This window comes from Crocodylus siamensis, chromosome 1, assembly GCF_052110815.1.
Source record: "Crocodylus siamensis isolate JL-2025a chromosome 1, ASM5211081v1, whole genome shotgun sequence".
Classification (NCBI taxonomy): Eukaryota; Metazoa; Chordata; order Crocodylia; family Crocodylidae; genus Crocodylus; species Crocodylus siamensis.
In genome coordinates, this window is record NC_143395.1 from 17,464,311 (window position 1) to 17,487,023 (window position 22,713).

At 42.6% G+C, this 22,713-nt stretch overlaps 1 protein-coding gene across 12 annotated transcripts in view; it reads right to left on the bottom strand.

Moving 5' to 3' along the window:
* KCNS3 (potassium voltage-gated channel modifier subfamily S member 3) overlaps positions 1 to 22,713 on the bottom strand; it is a 62,734-nt gene that overhangs the window by 13,398 nt on the left and 26,623 nt on the right. For 6 of the 12 annotated variants that reach the window (XR_016440060.1, XM_090031812.1, XM_090031818.1 and 3 more), the window contains 2 exons: positions 16,790 to 16,977; positions 14,565 to 16,096 (listed from right to left, as the gene is read on the bottom strand). The exons of 3 other annotated variants lie outside the window; for them this stretch is intronic. Coding sequence is in view for 6 of the 9 variants with exons in the window: in XM_090031812.1 (XP_089887938.1) it covers positions 14,565 to 16,035 (1,471 nt within the window). In the remaining 3 variants the exon portion in view is untranslated. Of the gene's footprint in view, positions 1 to 13,073; positions 13,415 to 14,550; positions 16,097 to 16,789; positions 16,978 to 22,713 lie in introns of those variants that run through there. 3 more of the 12 variants (XM_090031825.1, XR_016440067.1, XR_016440071.1) reach the window with 3 other exon arrangements.

The window sequence follows — 22,713 nt, forward strand, 5'->3', positions numbered from 1 at the left end:
GGTAGCTCAGTATCATAATCAACCCAAACTTACAATAATTTGTGAGTGCATTGCAGACAGATCTTCCTCCAATCAGTAACTGTTTGGCACTAGGTTTTTGGACAGAGACGTTCAGGAGAAAGGTGATTTCCATGTTGTTCCCTGTGAACAAAAGTCCTAGTCTGAGCAATGATATTCACTCCTCAGTTTCTCTATCATGTGGTTCCTTCATGCCATGATTTAAGATGCAGCAGTCATCTGCCATGAGGAAGCTTCCATGGCTATTACCCATACTGGGAATATCTGCCAATCATTTCAGTATCAGAACTATCACGGCCTATTTCTTAGATGAGAGAATGTATTATCCCAGTTACAAGTGTGCTGTTAAAAATCCACCAAAAAGGTAGAAAATGAATTCCAAGTGGGCCATTAAGCAGCCTTACTGTCCTGAACTAACCTGAGCAACCCAGTCATCTAAGTATACTAGGCTGCATCTCATTATTCATCCACTGTTTTTCACCATACACTGAAACCATAAGCTCCTTCCAGTATGAAATGCCTTTTGTCACACATGCAGACATGGCATGATGAGACCCTGATTGAGGCCTGATTGGGCAAATCTTCATGAAAGTCTTTGAAGCTACAACAATGTCAGCTAATAGAGAATCAGTACAGGTAGCCACCACAGGAAAAATACTTAGTTATCATCTGTCTCCTGAGCTTCCCTGTCCATTTTTGTAATTGGTGAGCAAGAATCTAGTGCCAAATCATTACTGATTGGAGGGAGATCTATCTACAATGCACTCACAACTCATTTTAAGTTTGGGTTGAGTTAAATGTTAAGTTAATCCAACATTTCCCCCGCCCAATATGTAGGTTCAGCAACCAAAATCTATTACTTGCCCACCTCTATAGTCAATAACTATGACAGCATAGCATGGGATGGTGATTTTCTTGCTAACGCTAATAATTCTCATCTTTCACATTTTTTTCTTTAGACATTTCATCACGAGTGGCTCACTGTCATCTTACACTACTTGACTAAACTTAAATTTATAATCTTTCCTCCCAAGCCCTCTATACTGCTTCAGTTCACACAGTTAACAGCACTACCAACATCCCTGATATCCAGGTTATAACTTGTAGGTGATTCATCACTTTCTAGCCCATCAGGGCTCCACTGTGGTAGGCAATGTACAAAGACGTTGTTGAGATACCTTTTAAAACCATCAGAGCAGTAACTCCATAGAGAACACAGAGAAAGGATGCATGGGAAACCAAGAAGAGAAATTCGTAGCTCAGGTCACACAAAGAATCAGCAGTCATGCCAAGAACAGAGCCCAACTCTCTTTGTTTTCAAGACAAGTGCTCCCCACCCCAGAATAGCTACAATCTGTTCACCTTCAATCTGGTCCTGTGAATTCAGTCTCACTATCATAGGAGTCAGCAAGAATTTTTGCCTTAGTAAACAGAAACAGGACTGGACCCGAGTACTTTTGGGTAATAGTGCTACCATTCCAGGCCATAGCAAAAAGCTTAGGTGTGCACTCCCCTGGCACTGACATGCCTTCACATCTACTAACAGTGCCAAAGATGTGCTTTAATTAAGATGTGGAACTGTCAGAGGACTGATTAAAGTGACTTGTATTCTCCACTGTGAGTTTATTCCGATCTTGAACTCCTTTTTCAGCTACATTTTTGACTACTTAATTAACAATCTATTCATAAGCTCATTTGCCAAGAAAAAAAGGTAGTCTCATCTTCACAAAGGTGGATACAGAAAATACTCAGGAAGCAATTTTTCCTGTCTCATTTTTAAGTTTTGTTTGGTTGGTTTGAGTTTTTTTCCCGGGGGCAGGGGGAGGGCAATTTAGTCTTCTAGAGATCACTTGGGCAATTATAGAAAATAAGGCATCCATAGTATTATTGCCTCCACATTGTAACCCCCTTTTCTTCTTTTCATTTAAGTCAGAAAAAGTCTCACGTATTTCTAACTGTCTCTCCATTTACAACAACCTACATAAAAATAAAGACAATTCAAATGTCTTTGCTGCCTAAGCATAGGTTCCAGTCACGTGGGGAAGTCCCTGATGTTTTAAAGATACTTAAAGCTCCCTGGGAGCAAAGTTACAAATGTTGAACATACACGCCCTTCTGCCACCAACTAAATGGGTAAGAGAACAGCTAGGACTACATGGGGATATAGGCTGTTATAAGCCTATAAAAAGGGAAAGCAGACAATTCTGTGGTTGATTAAGCTCTTTCACATGCTAGCAGATACAAGATCATAAAGGTCAGAAACATACTAGGATGATGATCTGACCTATTGCCCCTGCCAGTGCAAGACTTCAGGGCTTTGCTCGGGGTAGTATTACTTGACACAAGTGAAGACATTTACATCTAGGAAAGCAATTCTTTTTCTTGTAAGGATTTCCTTCCATAACAGTGGAGGATAGTCAGGACTGCAGCCAGAATGGTAAGGTCTGGGACACGATTTCAAACAAAGGCCTTCTACAGTCAGACTCCTTGCAGTGGAGCATCCTCTGTTGCTCCTCAGTCATCCCTCCAACTTCCCTCCCTCTCCAAGTAACCCTGAAGTTCACCCCATTACTGCATTAGTCTTTCTTTCTCCAGTCACCCAGACTGACACCCACACTCAGCCACCCATCGCCAGGCACCATTCACCAACTTCTTGCTCCAGCTGTACCCTTGGAATTAAGAATCTGGAGCCCTAACAAGTTTCTGCTGGTAAAACCACAGCAAGAGGAGTTCCACAACTTGAAAACACAATTGCTGGTGCCTGAGGAAGAGGTGAGATCAGGGCACCATGCGCTACAGCACTCAGCAGAGTAGCAAATAGGTTAGGGACAGAAATTATACATCAGTCAATAAGTGACTGAAAACCAATTTAAATTTGTAGCACAACAGAAGTTCAGTGCACACAAACTACTTTCAAAATGGCTAAAACTGGTTTAATATAATCTGGATGGATATAATATCAGAATTAACTGATTTAGGTTAAATTGGTTTATTGAACTTCTCTCCCAGATCCCCTCCAGATTCAAGTTAACTCTCAGACCCCAAAATCCCAAGATGATTTCCACCTCCCCCACAACTCCCTGCTCCCCACCCCCACATACAGTGGGTAGACTATTCTTGGTCCAAGCTGTCTGCTGCAGCAGAGCAGGGAGGCATGCTCTAGTCCCCACCACCACCACCACCTTCTGGCCTGGCTCACTGCAGGCATGTGGCTGCATTTCCAGAATCAAAGTGACTGTCTGTTCACTTGCTTATCAGTTCAACTTACACAGCTTGGACTGGCCAATGAAAACTGAACTGATTCAGGCTCGAGCTTTCTGATCGTCTGTATTTAGCCCTAGAGTCAGGTGAAATAATTACAGGCAGCACCAAGACTTGGCAAATGCCCCCCAGTGAAGCCCAATCCAACTACTCTGGTGGAGTCCCTCCCTCATAAGGGCTTCAGGACAGCATAGGTCAAAAATTAAATCTGTGGAACTTCAGAGAGTTTGTGACTGATTTTAAATGAAAGTTGGGAAAGAGTAACTCCTGTTACTTCTGCATCCTTGCTCTGCACTGGGGAATAGACAGTGTCTACAGATCTACTGACCTTCCTCCCACTTCCTCCCTAGATACCTTTGCTCCATCCTCAAATACCTCCTAGATTTGGTGGAGGGAACAAAGAAGGGTTGTTTCACTACTGAAGGATGAAAAGGTGTTGAGATGCAACTGTTACTGCCACGTCATTCTGATGTGATACACGTGTACCAAAACTCCTCTGATTTTAACCCTGCTTTGTTCAGGATCAAAGTTAGATTGATTTTGCTCTCACCTGTATTGCTACAGGATCTTGCATTTGCAACAGGTCATAACAGCTGATGCAGGCTCCTGTGTAGCAGTTCCTGCTCCCCTTTTACAGTGGGTAAACGGTACATTTGTCCATACCCCCAGAATATACAATAGCTCTGTGGCATGTAGAGTACATGGTCTGTACCTGCAATTCCAGCATGCTGCGTTTCTGCTTTACAGCAATTCCTTGACTGGTCCATAATGCCTCCCTTCCCCCACAGTGACTCTCACCCCACTAAAATATCACCAGTGCAGTATGTTGCAGCCAGCACTGCCCTCCTCCCCCTCCAACCCTGACACTCCCCTATACCAGAACGGTTTGCTTAGCTGGCTCTCCGCCCACGAGGAATTCCCTCCAAACAGGAGAATCCTTGACTACCCCTGGCCTTCCAGCCCTCTTGCAACAGTGCCACATCAGAGAACAAAATCTCACCCTGGCTCTTTAAACCATGTTTTTTGCCCTTGTGCCAATTAATTAAATCCCTGCAGGGCTTTGTTTTCAAAAGCCAGTTGCACTGTGTTAATTATTATTAGCAGAATTTCTTTAAAATATTAACTAACCTGCAGCTTTTCAACAGCCAACAATATGCAAAAAGCAGGCTAGCGAAAATAGAAACTTCAGACATTTTGCTCAAAGCTTTCGTGGCAAAAAAAATCTGCAATCACAACTTAGTGCTCACAATGCAATTTATAATAGAGCCACTTTGTATGCATTGCACACCCATATAATGCAGCAGTTCCTGTATGAATGCCAGAATGGTAGATTAGCAGAGGCTATCTTTGGTGCCAGATTTCTTTAAAGCTAAACAACTACATTTCGACAACATCTTAGCAGAACATATCACAATATCAAAGGACTCAGACTTTTATTAATGAGCGAGCATAAAAGGCTAAATGGAAAACACTACTCCCCAAAACTAACTAGAAGAAAACCAAATTCCAGACTGAATCTTTTGCATTAACTATGCATGCTCCTGAACCCAGAGAACTGCAGTTCTTACTCCCTTTTCCCATTATGCTGTGGATTCATAATAAACAAGTTCTACAAGATTCAATCAATCTAAATCAAACCAGAACCATCTCCCCACAGCCAGGACTAACCCAGAAAATAGTCCAGTTACAGTAGAATGAAATCCACATTGCTTCTGAAAATGCAGTCTGAGTTGGAATTAAATTTTGAGTGCAAGAGCTTAGACAAGAAGCAAATTTTATGAAATAAAGAGTAAATGGGTATCTTCACTGCTACTGGGATAGGTTTACCTTTGTTCCAGCAACATGGAAAGCATTTGGGCTGGTTTCTGGGAATGGAAACATTTTATAATGGTTAAATTATGCTTATATATAAAAATTGAGTGGCTAAATATGATCTGCAGGGTGGGAGCATGGCCTTAGGTTACTTCAGCAAGATTAGGCAAGAAAACCTTGTTTTTAACTAGGAAGAAATTGCACAAGGTGAGAGGCTGGTTCTGCCATATCACAGAAAGCTTCCCAAGTGGGGGTGGCATTTTCAGATCTGTAAAGGTGCCCTTGCTTGCTCAGGAGACTGAGTGGCATTGTTGGGTTGACTTAGTATTAATTACATAGTGCATCTGGAAGGCAAGTCTACCTAAATATATTTGTAATAAAAGCACAACTTCCAGTCTTGATGCTGAGCTAGTAAGATCTCTTGGAGATCCATGCTACAAGTTCCTGATTTACTTACAATCACTAATTACAGATCTCATGTCCTTCCCAATCAGTGAATCATCATAATCACAGAAAGACTGCCCAGTTTAGTTAAAACAGTTCCAAAGATACTGCATGCTTGCTGAAAAGTTACAATTCATTAAAAGTACTGCTGCTAGTGAAATAGTACATTCTGTATAGATTTCAAAGAGGCTTCATCTTTTCAGGACACTAGATACAGCTACTAATGTGCAATACACAATAATGGCCTCAATTTGGCACTGGACACAGAGACAGCTAATAGAGAGAGCCTAGGATACGCCAAAAAAAAGATTTACTGCAGCTTCCATCAGGATCTAGCTAGCTGCCATGTGCCACTACTGGGTCTGCTAAGGAAAAGCAGTATCTTACCCTGATATCATGTACTAATGTATATTAAGTATAATCTTTTGCTTTTGGTAGTAAGGTTCACTCCTTGTTTGTGTTTTTCAGGAAAAGGATAAGCTGTTTCTAAGTTTTGTGGTCCTGAAACCATGTAATACGTGCATCCATCATAAACATTCTTGCAGCATTTAAAAATACCAAAACTCAAGCATGTTCCAGTCATGGTTGATTTAAACAAGCCAATCCGTTCCTCAGGTGCATGAAATCAAACAGCCATCGCTTCACATTAAAGAACCTAGGACAGTCCACCTCCACTGCCCCTGGGAACAATCCTGAACTCAGCACTCAGACAGTGCAGACTTTGGGACCATTTTTCAAACTTGAAAATGTTTATATTAAACTGGGAAAAAATGCTGGGAAATTGTCTACATTATGAGTGAGGGTCCAAATAGTTCAACTGAAAGTGAAGCTGTTAAAAGTTTGAAATGTTTCCCTGCAGATTTATCCCCAAGATAGTGGTCTGGCTTTCACAGCTCCTCGAGAACTCTGCAAAATATCAGTTGTGTCCTGCAAGGCTATGACAATACACATGACACCACTCTGGGTTTAAATTATGACTCTTACTATTTTTTCCTTCTGATTCAATTGCCCATTAATCTTTCCATGAGAAATACAGAGAACTGGACTCTATGGTCGACAAGATCCCTTCCAGTCCCGTGTTCCTTCTTGATTTGTAAGCCAACGTAAAAACTAGCATGAAAACACCTTGCTTCCACAGCAGCAACCAAAATGCACAGTATTATAAAATTCATTGCAATATAATCCTATCAGTAAACAGACTGTTCCCCATATCATCAATACTTCTCCGTTCCCAACTATGGTTGGAACAAAAAATAGTTTTCTTAATGAAAAATGGTTTTAAAACATTCATAAATTATTTTGGTTGTAAAATGGGAAAAAAATGTTTCTTTCAACATTTTTTGCAAACATATAATACTAACTTTTGTAAAAACCCAACTCTCCCTACTTCCCATCTCATCAGAGGAGGGCCACCCGCATGATCCGGGGACAACAGGGCAGACCCTACATCGAAAGACTGCGGGACCTGAACCTGTTCAGCCTTCACAAGAGAAGGCTGAGGGGGGACCTGGTGACCGTCTATAAACTCACTAGGGGGGACCAGAAGGGTTTGAGGGAGACACTGTTTCCCCTAGCGCCCCTGGCATGACAAGGAACAATGGACACAAATTATTGGAGAGTAGGTTTAGATTAGACATCTGCAAGTACTTCACAGTCAGGGTGGCAAGGAGCTGGAACCAACTTCCTAGGGAAGTGGTGCTGGCTCCTACCCTGGGGATCTTTAAGAAGAGACTGGATGCCTACCTGGCTGGAGTCAATTGAGCCCAGTTTTTCTCCTGCCCAGACAGGGGGTCGGACTTGAAGATCTACATGGTCCCTTCCAACCCTACTTCTATGATTCTATGATCAGAAAGCTTTATATTTGCACTTCCAATCAGAGTCCCAAAAACAAGATAATGGCCCCACATTCTCCTTAAATGCATGGTGGAAACAAAAAAGGAGCATCTTCGTCAGATGTCCAACAGGCTTACAAATCTAGGCTGTGCTGAGCCAACAGCTCAATCTCCTTTTTATACTGAGCTTCTGTATGCTTGTTAGCAACCGTTTATTAAATGTTTATAGCCAGCTTTTAAAACTAAGAGATGTACTACACAGTTTTGTGGAATCTCCCCTATCCAGACAGGTAGAATTTGTGCTTCGTTGGCTAAAAAACAAAACAAGAAGGTAGGTACGTATGTGAGCACATATAGCACCTGTCATTATATTAGCTTGGAAAACATCCAGATGGTATCATTTCTAAGCAGAACTCCATTGTCAAATGAATTTATGAAATATTCTCTACAGTGCAGTAGTACACAGTTCAGGGGTAGAAAAATTCACCCTTGTCTAAACCACACTGTATTAGCCACTGTCAGAAACAAGATGTCAAACTACGTGGACCACCGAACCATTTCAGTAGTTCACATACAAAATAGCGAGCATAGTGTGAGTTCCTATACTCTAAGAAACTGAGGTAAGAGCTAAATGGATCCTGTATTGCTGGGCATTGACGTGAGGTTCTGAGCCTCACTTTTAATGTTTAAAAAAAAACTTCAAAGACTATGGCAAGGTGGAAGCAGGGTATATCAGCTGCTTCCGAGCAGCTCAGTTAGAAAACAGGACATACGGGATCTGCAAATTAAAATACAAGAGGGACAGAGTGGGTTTAATTCAACAATAGTTCAGAATCTCAAGCTGGTTCACTAAAAACATTTTGATTTAGGTGCAAATTCACATGTGGCAAAGCACTGATCAAAACACTGAACTTATGGATCTGATATATGGACAACTCCCTTGCTTCTGTTTGTTTTGATCACACTTGCTGATGCTGTCCTAGACCTCAGGAAGCTTTTCTTTAATGCCCTGATCCTTCCCATCATTCCCACCCCATCCTGTCACATTTTAGCTCTATTGCCCAAGGACAGGATTTAGGGATCTCACAGGTTTCTATACCCCATATACCAGCTACAACTGGATTCACTATGCCCACACCTATGCAATGGCAGAAAGGGTGAACCCACAGATTTGCAACCATGCACAGCCACTTGCCCTTCACCTCCCATTGGGACTTTTATGACCTTCAGCAGTGGTTTTCAGTCTTATCAGAAGCAAGACTCCCTGCTAGACCAAAGACACCCCTCGGAAAATGCCAGCCCTTAGCTTTCACTGTTTTTTTTTACTATGGAAAAATAAAAGCGAAATCCTTCTGTTGTAAAGAACTCAGAAAGACCACAGCAGGTCAGCATGTTTTTGACACTTCCTATTTGTTTTTGCATGCCTATTTGAAATCTCTGTGAATCATGTGGAGGCACCCTGGCTCAGGATAATGGCCTGCAGGAATTTTAATTCTGCTTCTGCATCTCACCTTTCTTTCCTCAAGAACATCCAACTTCACAGGCCTGATACTCAGGCTTGACCACAAATTGCCATTTCCTCTATTAATGGGTACACAGCATAACAAGAATATTTTAGGTAATTTTCATTTAGCCAAGAACTTATGAAAATTTTAGATAGAGAACTATCTGAGAACCTTGCATGCCTCTTTGTAAATACAGGATTATTCCCATCAATACTTTATTATTACATGCAGCTTTAAGTTACTCAGGAAACCAGACTTCAATGGGAAGTTATTCATAACTCTAATAAGCTCTTAGGATGACTTTCTGTGATATTCAGGCTAAATATCCCTTTGTAGAACTATGGTTAGTTATACAACATTGAGCCACTATAACAAATTCCTCCCCATGCAGATGGTTAACACATGTCCAGCTTTTGCCTGGCAACACATTTCTAGCATGTAAACCAGGTGCTAATTTACAACATGATAGTGTTCCCAGAGGCTATAAAGGACACTATTAAAAGCTGGCCTGTTGCAATGCAACTTCAGTTGGGCCTAGAAATCAATTAGTAATAGCAGCATTACAGTGATGTTGTAGCCATGATGATCCAAGAATTATGCAAGAGGCAAGGACTTTTAGGATAATGGCTTTTACTGGACAACTTCGCCAAAGCAGAATGATTCCAATAAATCACTAGGTAGAGCTCACAGTGTTGGTTTTAATGCATAAAGCACCAGCTAGGTTGGGATGCTGTAATCTAACAGATCACTTCCCTCCTGGCACCAGTTTGCAGCAGCTGAGATCAGCTGGATCCCCTTTGGTACAAAGAGGCATGCTGTTTTCCATGAGGGGTCCTCAACTTTGGACTGCACTCCCACCTCAGCCTGCAAAAGTCCAGGTTTATTATTAGCTATGCGTGCATGGTGCAAGGCTGTCTCATTTTTTTCCAGAGTAAGTGGATAGAAAGGTTTGATGGAAATTCATAAAATGTATAGAAAGTCCTTTGGACTGTGTAGCTCAATTTATGCCCAGGGCATACAACAGGCCCCCAGACATCGTTATAAATGGGATAAATAATTAAGACAAAGTTGTGCCTTAATGAATGAGAATCCATAATCTGTGGTAATTGGTAGCTACCCTACCACAGGCATATCACACCTCATTACTCTCTTTTTGCAAACAGGGTGATAATAGGGTACTATTAGCCTATACCGACATGAATTACTGCTACTTTCTGTACCATGCCAGTTGGGCTGACCAACTCGCTGCTCAAAGAGAAAGCAAGCAAGAACTCAGCTTGGACCCAAGCCCTGGTAATCCATTTAGAGGCATAGGCTGGCTCCTATTACCCTCCTAATCCCCTGGGTAAGCATACAATCAAGAGCACAGCCTAGCCTAAATAAATACAAAATATTAAAGTGATCTGTTCCAGGCCTCTCTACTAATCATGTTTTTCTGCACTTATAGATAGATAACACAGCATTGCAATGAATGCAAAACAGGAAAACAATGAGATTTTTCCTGACCACCAGCTTCATCTTGATTGACAAGGCATAAACATTTAGGAAATGTATGCATCAGCAGTGTGGCGGGGGCTAAAATGCACTAGACAACGATATTTATGGACTGTGATACAGTCATTGGTATCACAGCCCAAGCTGCAAATTCAGGATGTACTTATGTTGGTTTTGTTTTAGAAATGTCTTTTTTTGTGTGTGAAGAGACAATAATAGGTTCACAAATACTGTCAGTTAATCAAAGAATATTAGGGAATCTCTCCAAGGTGTAGCAGGTTTCTGTCACTTACTCTAGTGTTACAGAACAAGAAGAAATGAATAAATGCATTAGCATCATGTCAGGAGTTCTTAGCACTGTGAGCGCTTTTACCAGATAAACCCCACTAGCGTTCTTTGCAAGCCCTGACAGTAATCAGTTCAGATGAAAATCGCTATGGAGTTGGCTTTCTGCTAAATGGAAATGAATGGCGTCTATCAACTATTTCCAGCTTACCAGTAAGTAGAATTTTATTTATTTACAAATCTAAGGTGACCAGGATGCACCACTTATTAGGCTCACGCTTACTCTCAGATAGTCTTTCTTACTTGTATTCTGACTTTTCTTACTGTAAGTACAACACTTAAAAGCATTAAACACAGATTAAATGTATGGCAAGATTACAAATCAATAATCTCTCAGCTATTTTGTGTCTGCTGCCCAGTAGCTGAATGAAACTTGTGACTCCAGTCTCAAGCTGAAGCCTTTCTGGGACAGGAGCAAACTTGTGGCTGCGTCAAAAGAAACCAAAGATAGGCAGCAAGAGGTGACAAGAAGCACTAGTCAGGGAAGGGGAAGAAAGCAAGTGTTAGGATAAGGGAATTGAGAAAATTCCCTCCCATCACTCTGCTTGGTAAGCATTCAAGTTAGAAAGGAAAGAACACTGGGATGGTATATTTATACTAAACAAGAGTGTAATTTTGCAAAGACAGATAGTCTTATATAACAATGTTCTGTGCCGGGTATCAAAAGAAGAACTCTTAAAAGCAAGACAAAGAAATTAATAACTGCTAAGGAACTGTTTTGTATAAAGAGAAACAAATTTCTCCCAGACAAAATGGAATGTACATCCTAACAATGCTTTCTCATGTATTTTGGCATCTGAAATATAGTAGCTGAACACATACAGATACAATTTCAGCAACGTCTTGAAAAAGAAAATGGTGTGATGTGGAAATACAGAAGGAAAGCAAAGAATAAATATGATGCGTCTTCTGTTAGTAACGATGGTGCACATTTGTCTGTCAAGACCATGCAGAAGGAAGAGTCTCATTACGCAAGAAATAAACCCTTTGAGACACAGCACCTTCACTATATTTTACTAACAGAAGGAAGCCCCAGCGTCTCTCTTAAGGGATATGACTGAGGAACCCCTGGGTTCCATGAAAGACAAGGAGTCCTACATTTCCCTTGTCCTGTTCTGACACTTAATGAAGCCCAGAGGTAGTTTCAGGACTTTGGTGCAAATAGCAGAGCTCTGCCTTATAGCACAATGGAAACCTGAAAATATGGGGAAGGTTGGTATGGATTTGGGGAAGATCCATTTTGTTCTCATTTATACCTGTGTAAACCCAGGGTTTTTGCATGTACTCAAGCAGAGTACATAGAAACAGGTCAAATCTTTTTTTTCAAATTTCAGGTGGCTCCACTGAAGTTAATGGCAAAACTCGCATTGATGCAATGGAGCCCAAACTATGGCTCAGGAGTCCAGTGCAAGAAACAAAAAGATGTATAATATGAAACACATGAACAAATACGTATTCTATCTTCTGAAGTACATCTATGGAAATGCAGAGCTTTGTTTCATGATCCATCCATGTGTAAGAAAAAAAAGTTCAAAGGAAATCAAACAGTTAAACTGTCCTGTCACTATTTTAAGAATGTCACTAACCAAGAACTTTCCATTATTTCCTTTTACTGCAAACTTACACTTGAACACTTGAAGCTAACGTTTGACATGTAAAAGCCATAATAGCTGTAGTACTTGTATAGTGCTTTATACATAAAACAAAGAACACTGTTTTCAACTACTTTTTTCCAACTATCTATCATGTATTTCTTATAGTTCACCGAGGAAATGTTCTAATAGCACTTGAGTTTGCTGCATGACATTTTCCACTACTTTAAATCTAGTTCCTTCACCTACAATGCGATAAGCTTTCATATGAAGGTTACAAAGAGGACTTCTTTGGACACTGAGCAATTTCTATCCTGTCAGGTTATACTGAATGGCTTCTATTAAGTGTGCACATGCATCTATGTATGAATATAGTACTTTACAACATAGCATCGTTGGAATGCTAATTGCCTGATAAAACTGGTAATTAGGACCAAGTTATGTTCTTGGTAATCCTCTGGCCACCAAGAGAAGAATTAGGCTTTTTAATTATTTGTGAAGTATTGTGTACATGTATGGCACTACATAAAGAAAGATCCAAAGCCTGTAAAGTCCATACACAGCTGAAAGGATTCTCTCCAAATTCCACACAATTAGCATGAGTAGTCAGGCCTTAATGCAAAAGGTTCAAAAGATTAGGGAATCCTCCTCTCTGGATATAGGAGTTGATCTACTCTGCTGCCCCATCTGGTTCACTATTTTAGGGAAGGGCAATTTTCAAGAAATCTGTGCACCAGCAAAAAATAAAGTAGCTCATTTTGGCTCTTCACCTGGCTGGCCTTCATCTGCTACTCCACAAATCCTGATATGGATTTGAACTAAACCAGTTCAAATAAAGTAGACCATCTCCAGCCAACTTTGCAGAATCTGAAGATGATCAAGCTTTCCTTTTTTTTGTTCAGTCCTCAGGGATTACTGACTTCTCAAACATCTGCCTGAGTGAAAGATTGAACAAAGGCTTCAAGGTTTGCTGCAGAAACAAGAAACATGAGCTTTTCTTTAGCCAAAAAGCAAAGCCAGTGGACTTGATTTCCCACAACCCCACATTTAATTAAGTCACTTACAGGCAGGGGAAACCAAGTGAAAATACCACCAAAACGGATCCATAGGGTGAAATAATGAACCCATTTGAATTAATGGAAAAAGTCCCGTTGACTTCAGTAGAGCCCTGATTTAACCTCCACTGTAATTCCTTAATGACAGGCTAATAAACTGAAGTTTCATGCAATCCTGTATTCCACTGGGGCAGGATTGCCCCAAGCACAGTGAAATACTGCCACAAGGCTGCCACTTGCATAGCTCCCTCACAAGCCTTGTTGCTGGGTGGGAGAGGGCATATCTGAGCAGGGTGACAACTCATAATGTGACAACAATTTACGGCAGCGCTTTGGACAGCAAGGCACCAATGTAGGCTTCCAGAGCTGTCTATGCTATGCTGGATACCTCCCTAGCTTCTGAACAGCCCAGGATCATAATAGCACAGGTGCTTAAAAGGCACATTATATCCCCAAGCCTCTCCTGGGGTATCAGTTCAGTGCTGGGCGTAGGCTATAAGGCAAGCTATTAGAAGTGCAGTACAGATCTTTCACACAATGTGTGTACACATTCAGTATAGATGCAACTGAGTACACTAGGTTCGGGGCAATGGAAAACCCTGGCAAAAACTTGATTGATTCCCCTTATAAATCTAAAATATGCTGTGACGTATAAAGGAAATTCATAAATATTATCCTGCCATGGAGCAATAACATGACATACCAATACATTCATCATCCTGAACTAGGAAATTAGCTTCCTACTCCCATGTATACATAGTAAACATACTTCACATGTTTTTAATGGCTTTTTAAAATGTAAATATACTTGCATGTAGAAACTTCACTTATCTGTGCCCTATTTCTTTCAGGTTAGTAACATACAGTTACCTGAACAGCAGTTAATTACAGAAACCTATTCTGATGCAGGAACAAATGTTGAATTCAACATCAACTGCCTGCTGCCTACCCCTTCCTCCCAAAATGCATAATACTAGCCATGTAATATCTAAAATACCACACGAGGCATATTTTAGAGCCTTATCTAAACAAAGAAGCTTGTGTGACAACTTCTGAGCAAAGAATGTCCAAATATGGCTGAGATTTAAGTACCCTGAGAATTAACTGCTCTTCACAAATTCACTGAAGTTTATAAATCCACATTAACCAACTATTAGAAAACAGAAATAACAGGAAGAGAAAGTGATTCAACTCATTTTCCTGTACCATTCTCTAAAGCTGTTGCGTTATAAACATCCTCAATATCTTGGATGCTGGAGGCGTCTGTTGAATCTTGATCGTTGACTACAATTCCTACTGAAGAAAGGCTAGAAATGAAGGAGTGCATCTTTTTTGCATATATATCCCTAATGTTAAAATAAGGTAGCTCATTACATTTCTCTTTACGGTCATTGTTGCATTGGTCTGCATCAATATCCTTTTGTTTCTGATAATATTTGGAGAACTTATTGAAAATGATGGTGATTGGCAGAGCCACTACTAATATTCCACAGATAATGCAGACACTGCCAAGAAGCTTTCCAGGTAGGGTGACTGGGAAAGTGTCCCCATAGCCAACAGTGGTCATGCTAATAGTAGCCCACCACCAGCACACTGGTATGCTGTGCAATTCTGATTCTTCATCGTCTTTTTCCACAGAGTAGACAAGAACTGAAAAAATAGAAATCCCAACCGACAGGAATAAAAGCAGAAGTCCAACTTCATGGTAACTGTGCCTAAGAGTGGCTCCTAAGGACCGCAGTCCTACAGAGTGCCTTGCCAGTTTCAGGATGCGAAATATCCTCATTAGCCGTAAGATTTGAACCACTTTCCCCATGTTCTCAATATCTTCACTTTCTTCTTCTTTTGTGTCCACTGCCAACGTGGCATAAAACGGAATAATAGAGACAAAATCAATTATGTTCAGTGGATTTTTCCAGAATTTCTTTTGACTTGGAGCTGCAATAAGTCTTACCACTAACTCACCCGTGAACCAGACGATACATACAATCTCCACTGCTTCCAGAACCGGGTCTTCAATCTCTCTTTCATTGGCATCTAGTCTTTGGAACTCTGGCATGCTATGGATGCACATGGCTATAATTGATGCTAGGACTACGCTCAGAGAGGAAATTGCAATTAACTTGGCAGATAAGGAGTATGCAGGATTTTCCATTCTGACCCATATTTTCTTTCGTATTTCACCAAAACACAGGTTATCAAACTTCTCAAGTTCTTTATCAAATATGGATGATTCTTCACTGGAAGAGTCCATACTTCTATCATTGCTTTTCTGATCCCATTCCTTATCTGGACCTTCTTCCTTCCTTTCTTGGTACCTATTGCTGCAGCAGGAATCAATAAATAGCTCATTTATCCCCCAATATTCTATTTCCTGGCAAAAGGAAAAGACACAAAGTTCTTCCATCACATGAAGTTTACCTGTATAGTAAAAATTCAAAACATATCTAAATAAGGAAGGGTTTCTATCAAAGTAATATTCCTTGTCTGCATCACTGTAGTCATCGCACAGTTCCAGTATAGCCTCTTCAGAATGGCACTTGAGCAGTTTCCCAAGTCTGGTATGGGGAAATCGGAGCAAAGTACTTTGATCAACTGATTGCTTAAAGCCGCCCACATTCAGGTTAATAAGTTCCTCATCTTTCCCAGGTCTATGAAAAAATTCACCATAAACCATTTTGAGCACAGTAGTTCTGTTTCCAGCTTCCACGGTACTAACCCAAAAGACTACATTGAACCTAGAAGAATACAAGATATCATTAGACAATTTAATTCAGTTTTGTTCCTGCTGCAATTATTTTTAATTTGCAGTTACTGAGAAATGCTATATTAAAAACAAGAAAGAAATTAAATGACAAATACTCTGTTAAACATTTCCACTAAAGTAGATTCAAATTAGTTTGATGGTTTATTAAGTCAGCATTAGCAAATTTGAATAAAATAGATTTTGGTCTCAACATTCATCCTTAATTTCTTCTGATGTGGAGGAAGGATGGCTAATTTATTATTAATCTAGTCTCCGAGTAGCATCATATTTCAATTAACATTTTTTTCCAAAATTACAAGTTTCTTGAGAAAGTTTGGCTGCAACGGACAAAGAAATCTTAAGAATAAATTTTAAAAAAAATACTGTCGGGCAAGTATTTAGGGCCAGATTCTGGTGTTTTAATCAGCTTTGAAGTGAAATCATTTTACACCAGCTGAGAATTTGGCATGCATTCTTTTCAGATATTTGTTTCACGATGCCAACCACTACCCCAGAAGAGCATTCTGATTCATGTTGCTTGTTGACTGAAAATGTTTCAGATGCCTGTTTAAAAACAGGTTTGTTTCATTTTCTTGTCCTGCCCCTAGAGATCAACTCCAGTTTTCGATAGCTGTATTCGTGAAGATTTGCCTCAAAGCATTCTGCTACCCCCTTTGTTACTCACCTCAAGAAATAAAAGTTCCTCCTTAAAACCTTCACCAGTTCCAGAAGCTCTTCCTACTCTGCCACAGCATGTCAACAAGTACTCTGGCATTGATAATAAGTTGGTATTGAAATGTCATTTCTGGATACTGTCACTTCCAGAGATGGTACTTCCAGAAATATTTTGTCTCAGCAAGTAAAAGCGAGTACCTGCAGACAGATAAGCAAGGGGCATTTTAATATCTGCACATTTTCACCATAAATAGAAAATTCAAGTTAAATCAGATATAAATGACATCTAATATAATATTATTTGATAGGTCCTTTGACTGCTTCAGGAATGATTATCCCTACTTTTCACCATTACTAACAACTCTGCTTTAGAGTCAGTATCAGCTCTCCTAATATTGCCTTGTGATTTTACAACTTCTAAAACTATGAGAGCATAAGATCTATGAGACTTAAGGCATTTGCTTCTTGTATGTCTATTTAATTTGTTTCAATTTAATGAGGATGTCAATAAATTCTAAGTGCCACAAGAGAGCAGGTACAGCTCTGCTTTGTTAGCGTACAGAGTGTATTACTATGCAGATCATGCGCTCTAAATGAATTGTTCTGGGTTTCCTTAATGGCTTGGAGGAAAAAAACAAGTGGTCAAATTCTCCTGAATGACTTCTCTTTCTCCTTTGTTTCTCCCCTGGAACTTCTGCAAGGGTACTAGTTATTACCAGTTCTCAGTGGTGGATTAAGTTTTGGGCATTAGAGCCAACTTCGTCTGAGTTATGTTCTAGGCATTGGCCTCATGGGTCTATAAGTGCTGTGTTAATGCTGAGCTAGGGGGCACTGGCTCATTTAACACCTGCTAAGACTGTTATCGACTAGACTAGATTCAACCCAGTGACCTGTTTGTACCTGGAGACTAATCCTCCTGAGCCATCCTGGCGCCCTTTTCCCTATATTTGAAAATAGAAATGTATTCTTTGGGCGGGGGACTGGACTCAATGATCTTCCAAGGTCCCTTCCTGCCCTAATGTCTATGAAATCTATGAAAATTTTATTACTATAATCCTAGTTGAAGGGAGGGGATGCAAGGACTCTAGGGGATGGGGAGAAAAGAGTTAATGAAAGAAAGAGCCAATTCCTGGGGCCATTTAGGAGACCATCATAATGGGACATCAACATTATATCCCAATCAGAGTTCTATGGGTCACTCAAAAGGTTTCTGTATCTAGTTCGCAAATCCACTTTCTTCCATACCTCAATCCAATCCAGAGGTGAATTTCTAACCAGTTACAATCCAGTCATATCCAGGGCTCTAGCCTGACAGACATCAAGTAACTCCTTTATAGTTACTCCCCGCATTGTTTCCCAAATAGAAAAATCCTGTCTTACAGTCCACCCTGCTCAACACTTCACCCAGTGAGTGAATCAGAGGGTGAAGAAATCACTCTCAGTAGCTCTTGCTGCCACTCAGATCAGGGGCTCTAGATGGGGAGTGGGAGGGGGCAAGACCGGCTGCATTAGACCAGGGGTGGACAATTATTTTGGGCAGAGGGCCGCTTACTGAACTTTGGCAAGCCATTGGGGGCCGCATGACAGGCAGCCAGAGGCAGATTAATATTAATTTTCTAAATTTTTTAGGGGTCCCGCGGGTCAGATGAAATGTACTGGGGGCCACATCCAGCCCTCAGGCCGCATTTTGCCCACCCCTGCATTAGACTACAATTCTAGCTCCATAGCATTCAGGAATGGAGGAAAACAGCAACTTCATACACCCCAGGCAATTATGCACAGAAAAATTCAAGATTATAAGCAATTAATTACTTTTATTTTGTTCACAAATTAAATGAAATATAACACTATTTCAACCTTCTTTAGAAATATATGCAGTTACTTGCGCGTGGGGGGTGTAGTTGGGGGGCTGGGGTGTGTGGAAGTGTGAGAAGTGGGTTGTGAAAGGATGAGAGTATGTGTGGGGTTTGTGGGTGGATGCGTGGGGGGTTTGTGGGGGGCACGTACACACCACACACACCCCCTCCAGCAGAGCCCCAAAGGAACATGCCCCCACATACAGTCCCGACACCACACGCACCCCCAGCACAGCACCCACTGTCACACATGCCCCACCCATACACAGTCACCATGTGCCACATGCCTCACCCTCTGCGCACAACCCCTGGGACACTCCTGGCTGCTGCAGGCAGAGCCCCATGGTGCCACATGGCTCTGGCAAATCCCAGGGGCTGAATGGAGCAACCCAACCTGGCCTGCTGGCATGCACCTTCAAGCCAGACCATGCTTGCTCCATGCCAGAACGTGAGGCTCGTAGCACTGCAGGCAGGAGTCACACGCAGCCCCCAGTATTCACAACAGCCACACACCGCTGGGGACTATGCCTTGGCCAGGAACACCCCATGGACCTGCCACCTGCTGCTGCTGCCACCGTGGTGGGAACTGTGCAGCGTAGGGTGTGGGGCATGCAGCAAGCGGGCCCACACACCCCCCTATACCTACCCTCCACCCTGCAGCCAGGGGCTTTTCTTCCCACTCACCAGCCACTCCACAGAAATACTCGATATTACATGATTTTGTGTAGTTATACATTTTATGTGCAAAATTACACAGGTGCATAATTTTGTAATTCCCTGGAGTGTAACTTCAGGCCACTCTGTCCTATACGGTTTGAAGCAACAATCTAACCTATTTAAAAATTTCTTTGCCTCCATTTTCCTGGACAGGGACTGGATCAGCACCCTTACTGGGACCCCCATAGGCTCCAGGAGAGGCGCACCCAGGCCTAGGGTCAGTGAGGATCTAGTCAGGGAACTTCTGGAGGGACTGGACGTATTTAAATCAGCTGTTCCTGATGATCTCCACCCCAGAGCGCTGAGAGAATTAGCAGAGGCCATTGCAGGACCCCTGGCACAGCGTTACGAGCAATCGTGGTATTCTAGTGTGGTGCCAGAGGACTGGAATAGGGCCAATGTGGTTCCCATTTTCAAAAAAGGGTGGAAGGAGAACCCAGGAAACTATTAGGCCAGTTGTTCTTACCTCAATCCTGGGGAAGCTTTTTGAGAGAATTATCCTGGCAAGGGGCCAGCAGGGGAGATTATGCTTAGGACAACCAACACGGGTTCATTTCAGGCAAGTCCTGTCAAACCAACCTGGTGGCCTTCTATGACCAGGTCACAAAATCCTTAGACACAGGGGTAGCAGTGGACGTAGTTTCTGGACTTTAGGAAGGCCTTCGACATGGTCTCCCACCCAGTTCTCATTAAAAAACTAGGGAACTGTGGCCTCGACACCTACACAGTCAAATGGGTCACTAACTGGGTGGAGGGCTGCATCTAGAGAGTGATGGTGGATGGGCCCTATTCGACCTGGAGGGATGTGGGCAGTGGGGTCCCCCAGGGCTTGGACCTCAGGCCTGCACTGTTCAACATCTTCATCAGTGACTTGGATGAGGGGGTAAAAAGTACCCTGTCCAAATTCACAGATGACACTAAGATGCAGGGGGAAGTGGGCACTCTAGAAGGGAGGAATAAGCTACAATCAGACCTAGAAAAGTTACAGGGGTGGGCAGATGAGAACAGGATGGGCTTCAACACTGCCAAGTGCAAGGTACTGCACCTGGGGAAGAAGAACCAGCAGCATACCTACAGGCTGGGGAACTCTCTTCCTCATAGATTTCATAGACATTAGGCCTGGAAGGGACCTCAGAAGATCATCTAGTCCAGCCCCCTGCCCCAGGGGCAGGAAGTCAGCAGGGGTCATACGATCCCAGCAAGATAATCATCCAATTTCCTATTGAAGGTGTTCAATGTAGGTGCTTGAACCACCTCCGATGGCAGGCTGTTCCAGACCTTGGGGACTCGGACAGTAAAGAAATTCTTCCTTACGTCCACCTGAAATGGTCTTGCAGGAGTTTATAACCGTTCAACCTCGTCATCCCTTGGGGTGCTCTGGTGAACAAACATTCCCTCAGATACTGGTGGTCACCCCGATAAACTTATAGGTGGCCATCAGATCACCCCTGAGCCTGTGCTAGTCCACGCTGAAGAGCCCCATGACTCTCAGCCTGTCATTGTAAGGTCTGTTTTCCTGACCTCTGATCATGAGCGTGGCTCTTCTCTGGACTCTCTCAAGCTTCTCCACATCCTTTTTGAATTGTGGAACCCCAAACTGGATGCAGTACTCCAGCTGCGGCCTCACCAAGGCCGAGTACAAGGGGAGAATGACGTCCCGGGATTTGCTTGAGAAGCATCTATGGATGCAAGCCAGCGTTTTGGTCACTTATTAGCCGCAGCATCACATTGTAGGTTCATGTTCATCTTGTAGTCAATGATGACCCCCAAGTCTCTTTCTTCTGTAGTGCTAACCAGCGTAGCACTGCCGAGCCTATAAGGATGCTGCAGGTTTTTCCTCCCAAGGTGAAGAACCTTCCATCTTTCAGTGTTAAACACCATCAGGTTCTCATCCACCCATTTCCTGAGCTTGTCCAGGTCAGCCTGGATCACCCACCTGTCTTCTGGTGTGGATGCTTTGCCCCAAAGTTTGTTGTCATCGGTGAACTTGGCCAGTCCACTTCTGACTCCGATGTCCACATCATTAATGAAGATGTTGAACGATATGGGTCCAAGGACAGAGCCTTGGGGGACCCCACTGGTCACAGGGCACTATGACGACTGACTTCCATCAATTACCACCCTCTGGGGCCAACCACGGAGCCAATTCCCCAGCCAGCGGATCATGGTGGACCCAAGGCCACAATTGGCCAATTTTGCCAAGAGGTGATCATGGAATACCAGAACGAAGGCTTTTTTGAAGTCAAGATATATGACATTCTCATCAGTGCAGAGGCAGAAAAGAATCTTGGAGTCATTATTAATGCCAAAATGAACATAGGCCGCCAGTGTGGGGATGCAGTCAGGAAGGCCAACCACAACTTGTCATACATCCACAGATGCATCTTGAGCAGGTCCAAGGAGGTGATCCTCCCCCACTATGCGGGCACTGGTCAGGCCGCAGCTGGAGTACTGCGTCCAGTTCTGGGTGCCACACTTCAAGAGGCCGTGGACAACATGGAAAGGGTCCAGAGGAGAGCCACTCGCATGATCGGGGGCAGCAGGGCAGGCCCTACGAGGAGAGGCTACGGGACCTGAACCTGTTCAGCCTCCACAAAAGAAGGCTGAGGGGGGATCTAGTGGCCATGTACAAACTAGTCAGGGGGACCAGCAGGCATTGGGGGAGTCCCTGTTCCCCCGAGCACTATCAGGAGTGACTAGAAACAACGGTCACAAGTTGGCAGAGGGTAGATTCAGACTAGATATCAGGAGGCAGTACTTCACTGTCAGGGTGGCTAGGATCTGGAACCAACTTCCAAGAGAAGCGGTGCTGGCTCCTACCCCGGGGGTCTTTAAGAGGAGGCTAGCTAACACCTTGCTGGGGTCATTTGACCCCATACTCTTTCCTGCCATGGCAGGGGGTCAGACTTGATGATCTGCTCAGGTCCCTTCCGACCCTACCAACTATGAAACTATGACTGGGAAGTCCATCCTGCTGGGCAAGGAGTCCATCCTGCTAAGTGCAGGGTTCAGCACATAAGCCAAATGTGGGGGAAGAAGAGCACCTAAGGGAATTTCCACTCCTCAACCACTGAATAAAGATGCTGCATGTCGAGGGAAATATAGGAGCCATAAGATGAGAATTAAACTCTCATAGGGAGGATGAGAAACAAGGGGACACCAGGCCAAGGGGAGCCATTGCAAACAGCTGGAAGAAAGGAGGACCACCCGAGGAAGGGGAAATAACCAGGGCACACAAAGGAGTCAAGAATACAGGAACAAATGCACAGGGAGAAGGGAAGGCAGCAAAATGTACAAGAAGCAGAGAATAAATGTACTTCCATCTGCAGAACAGGAGCTCAGAGCCCACTGGATGGAAAAA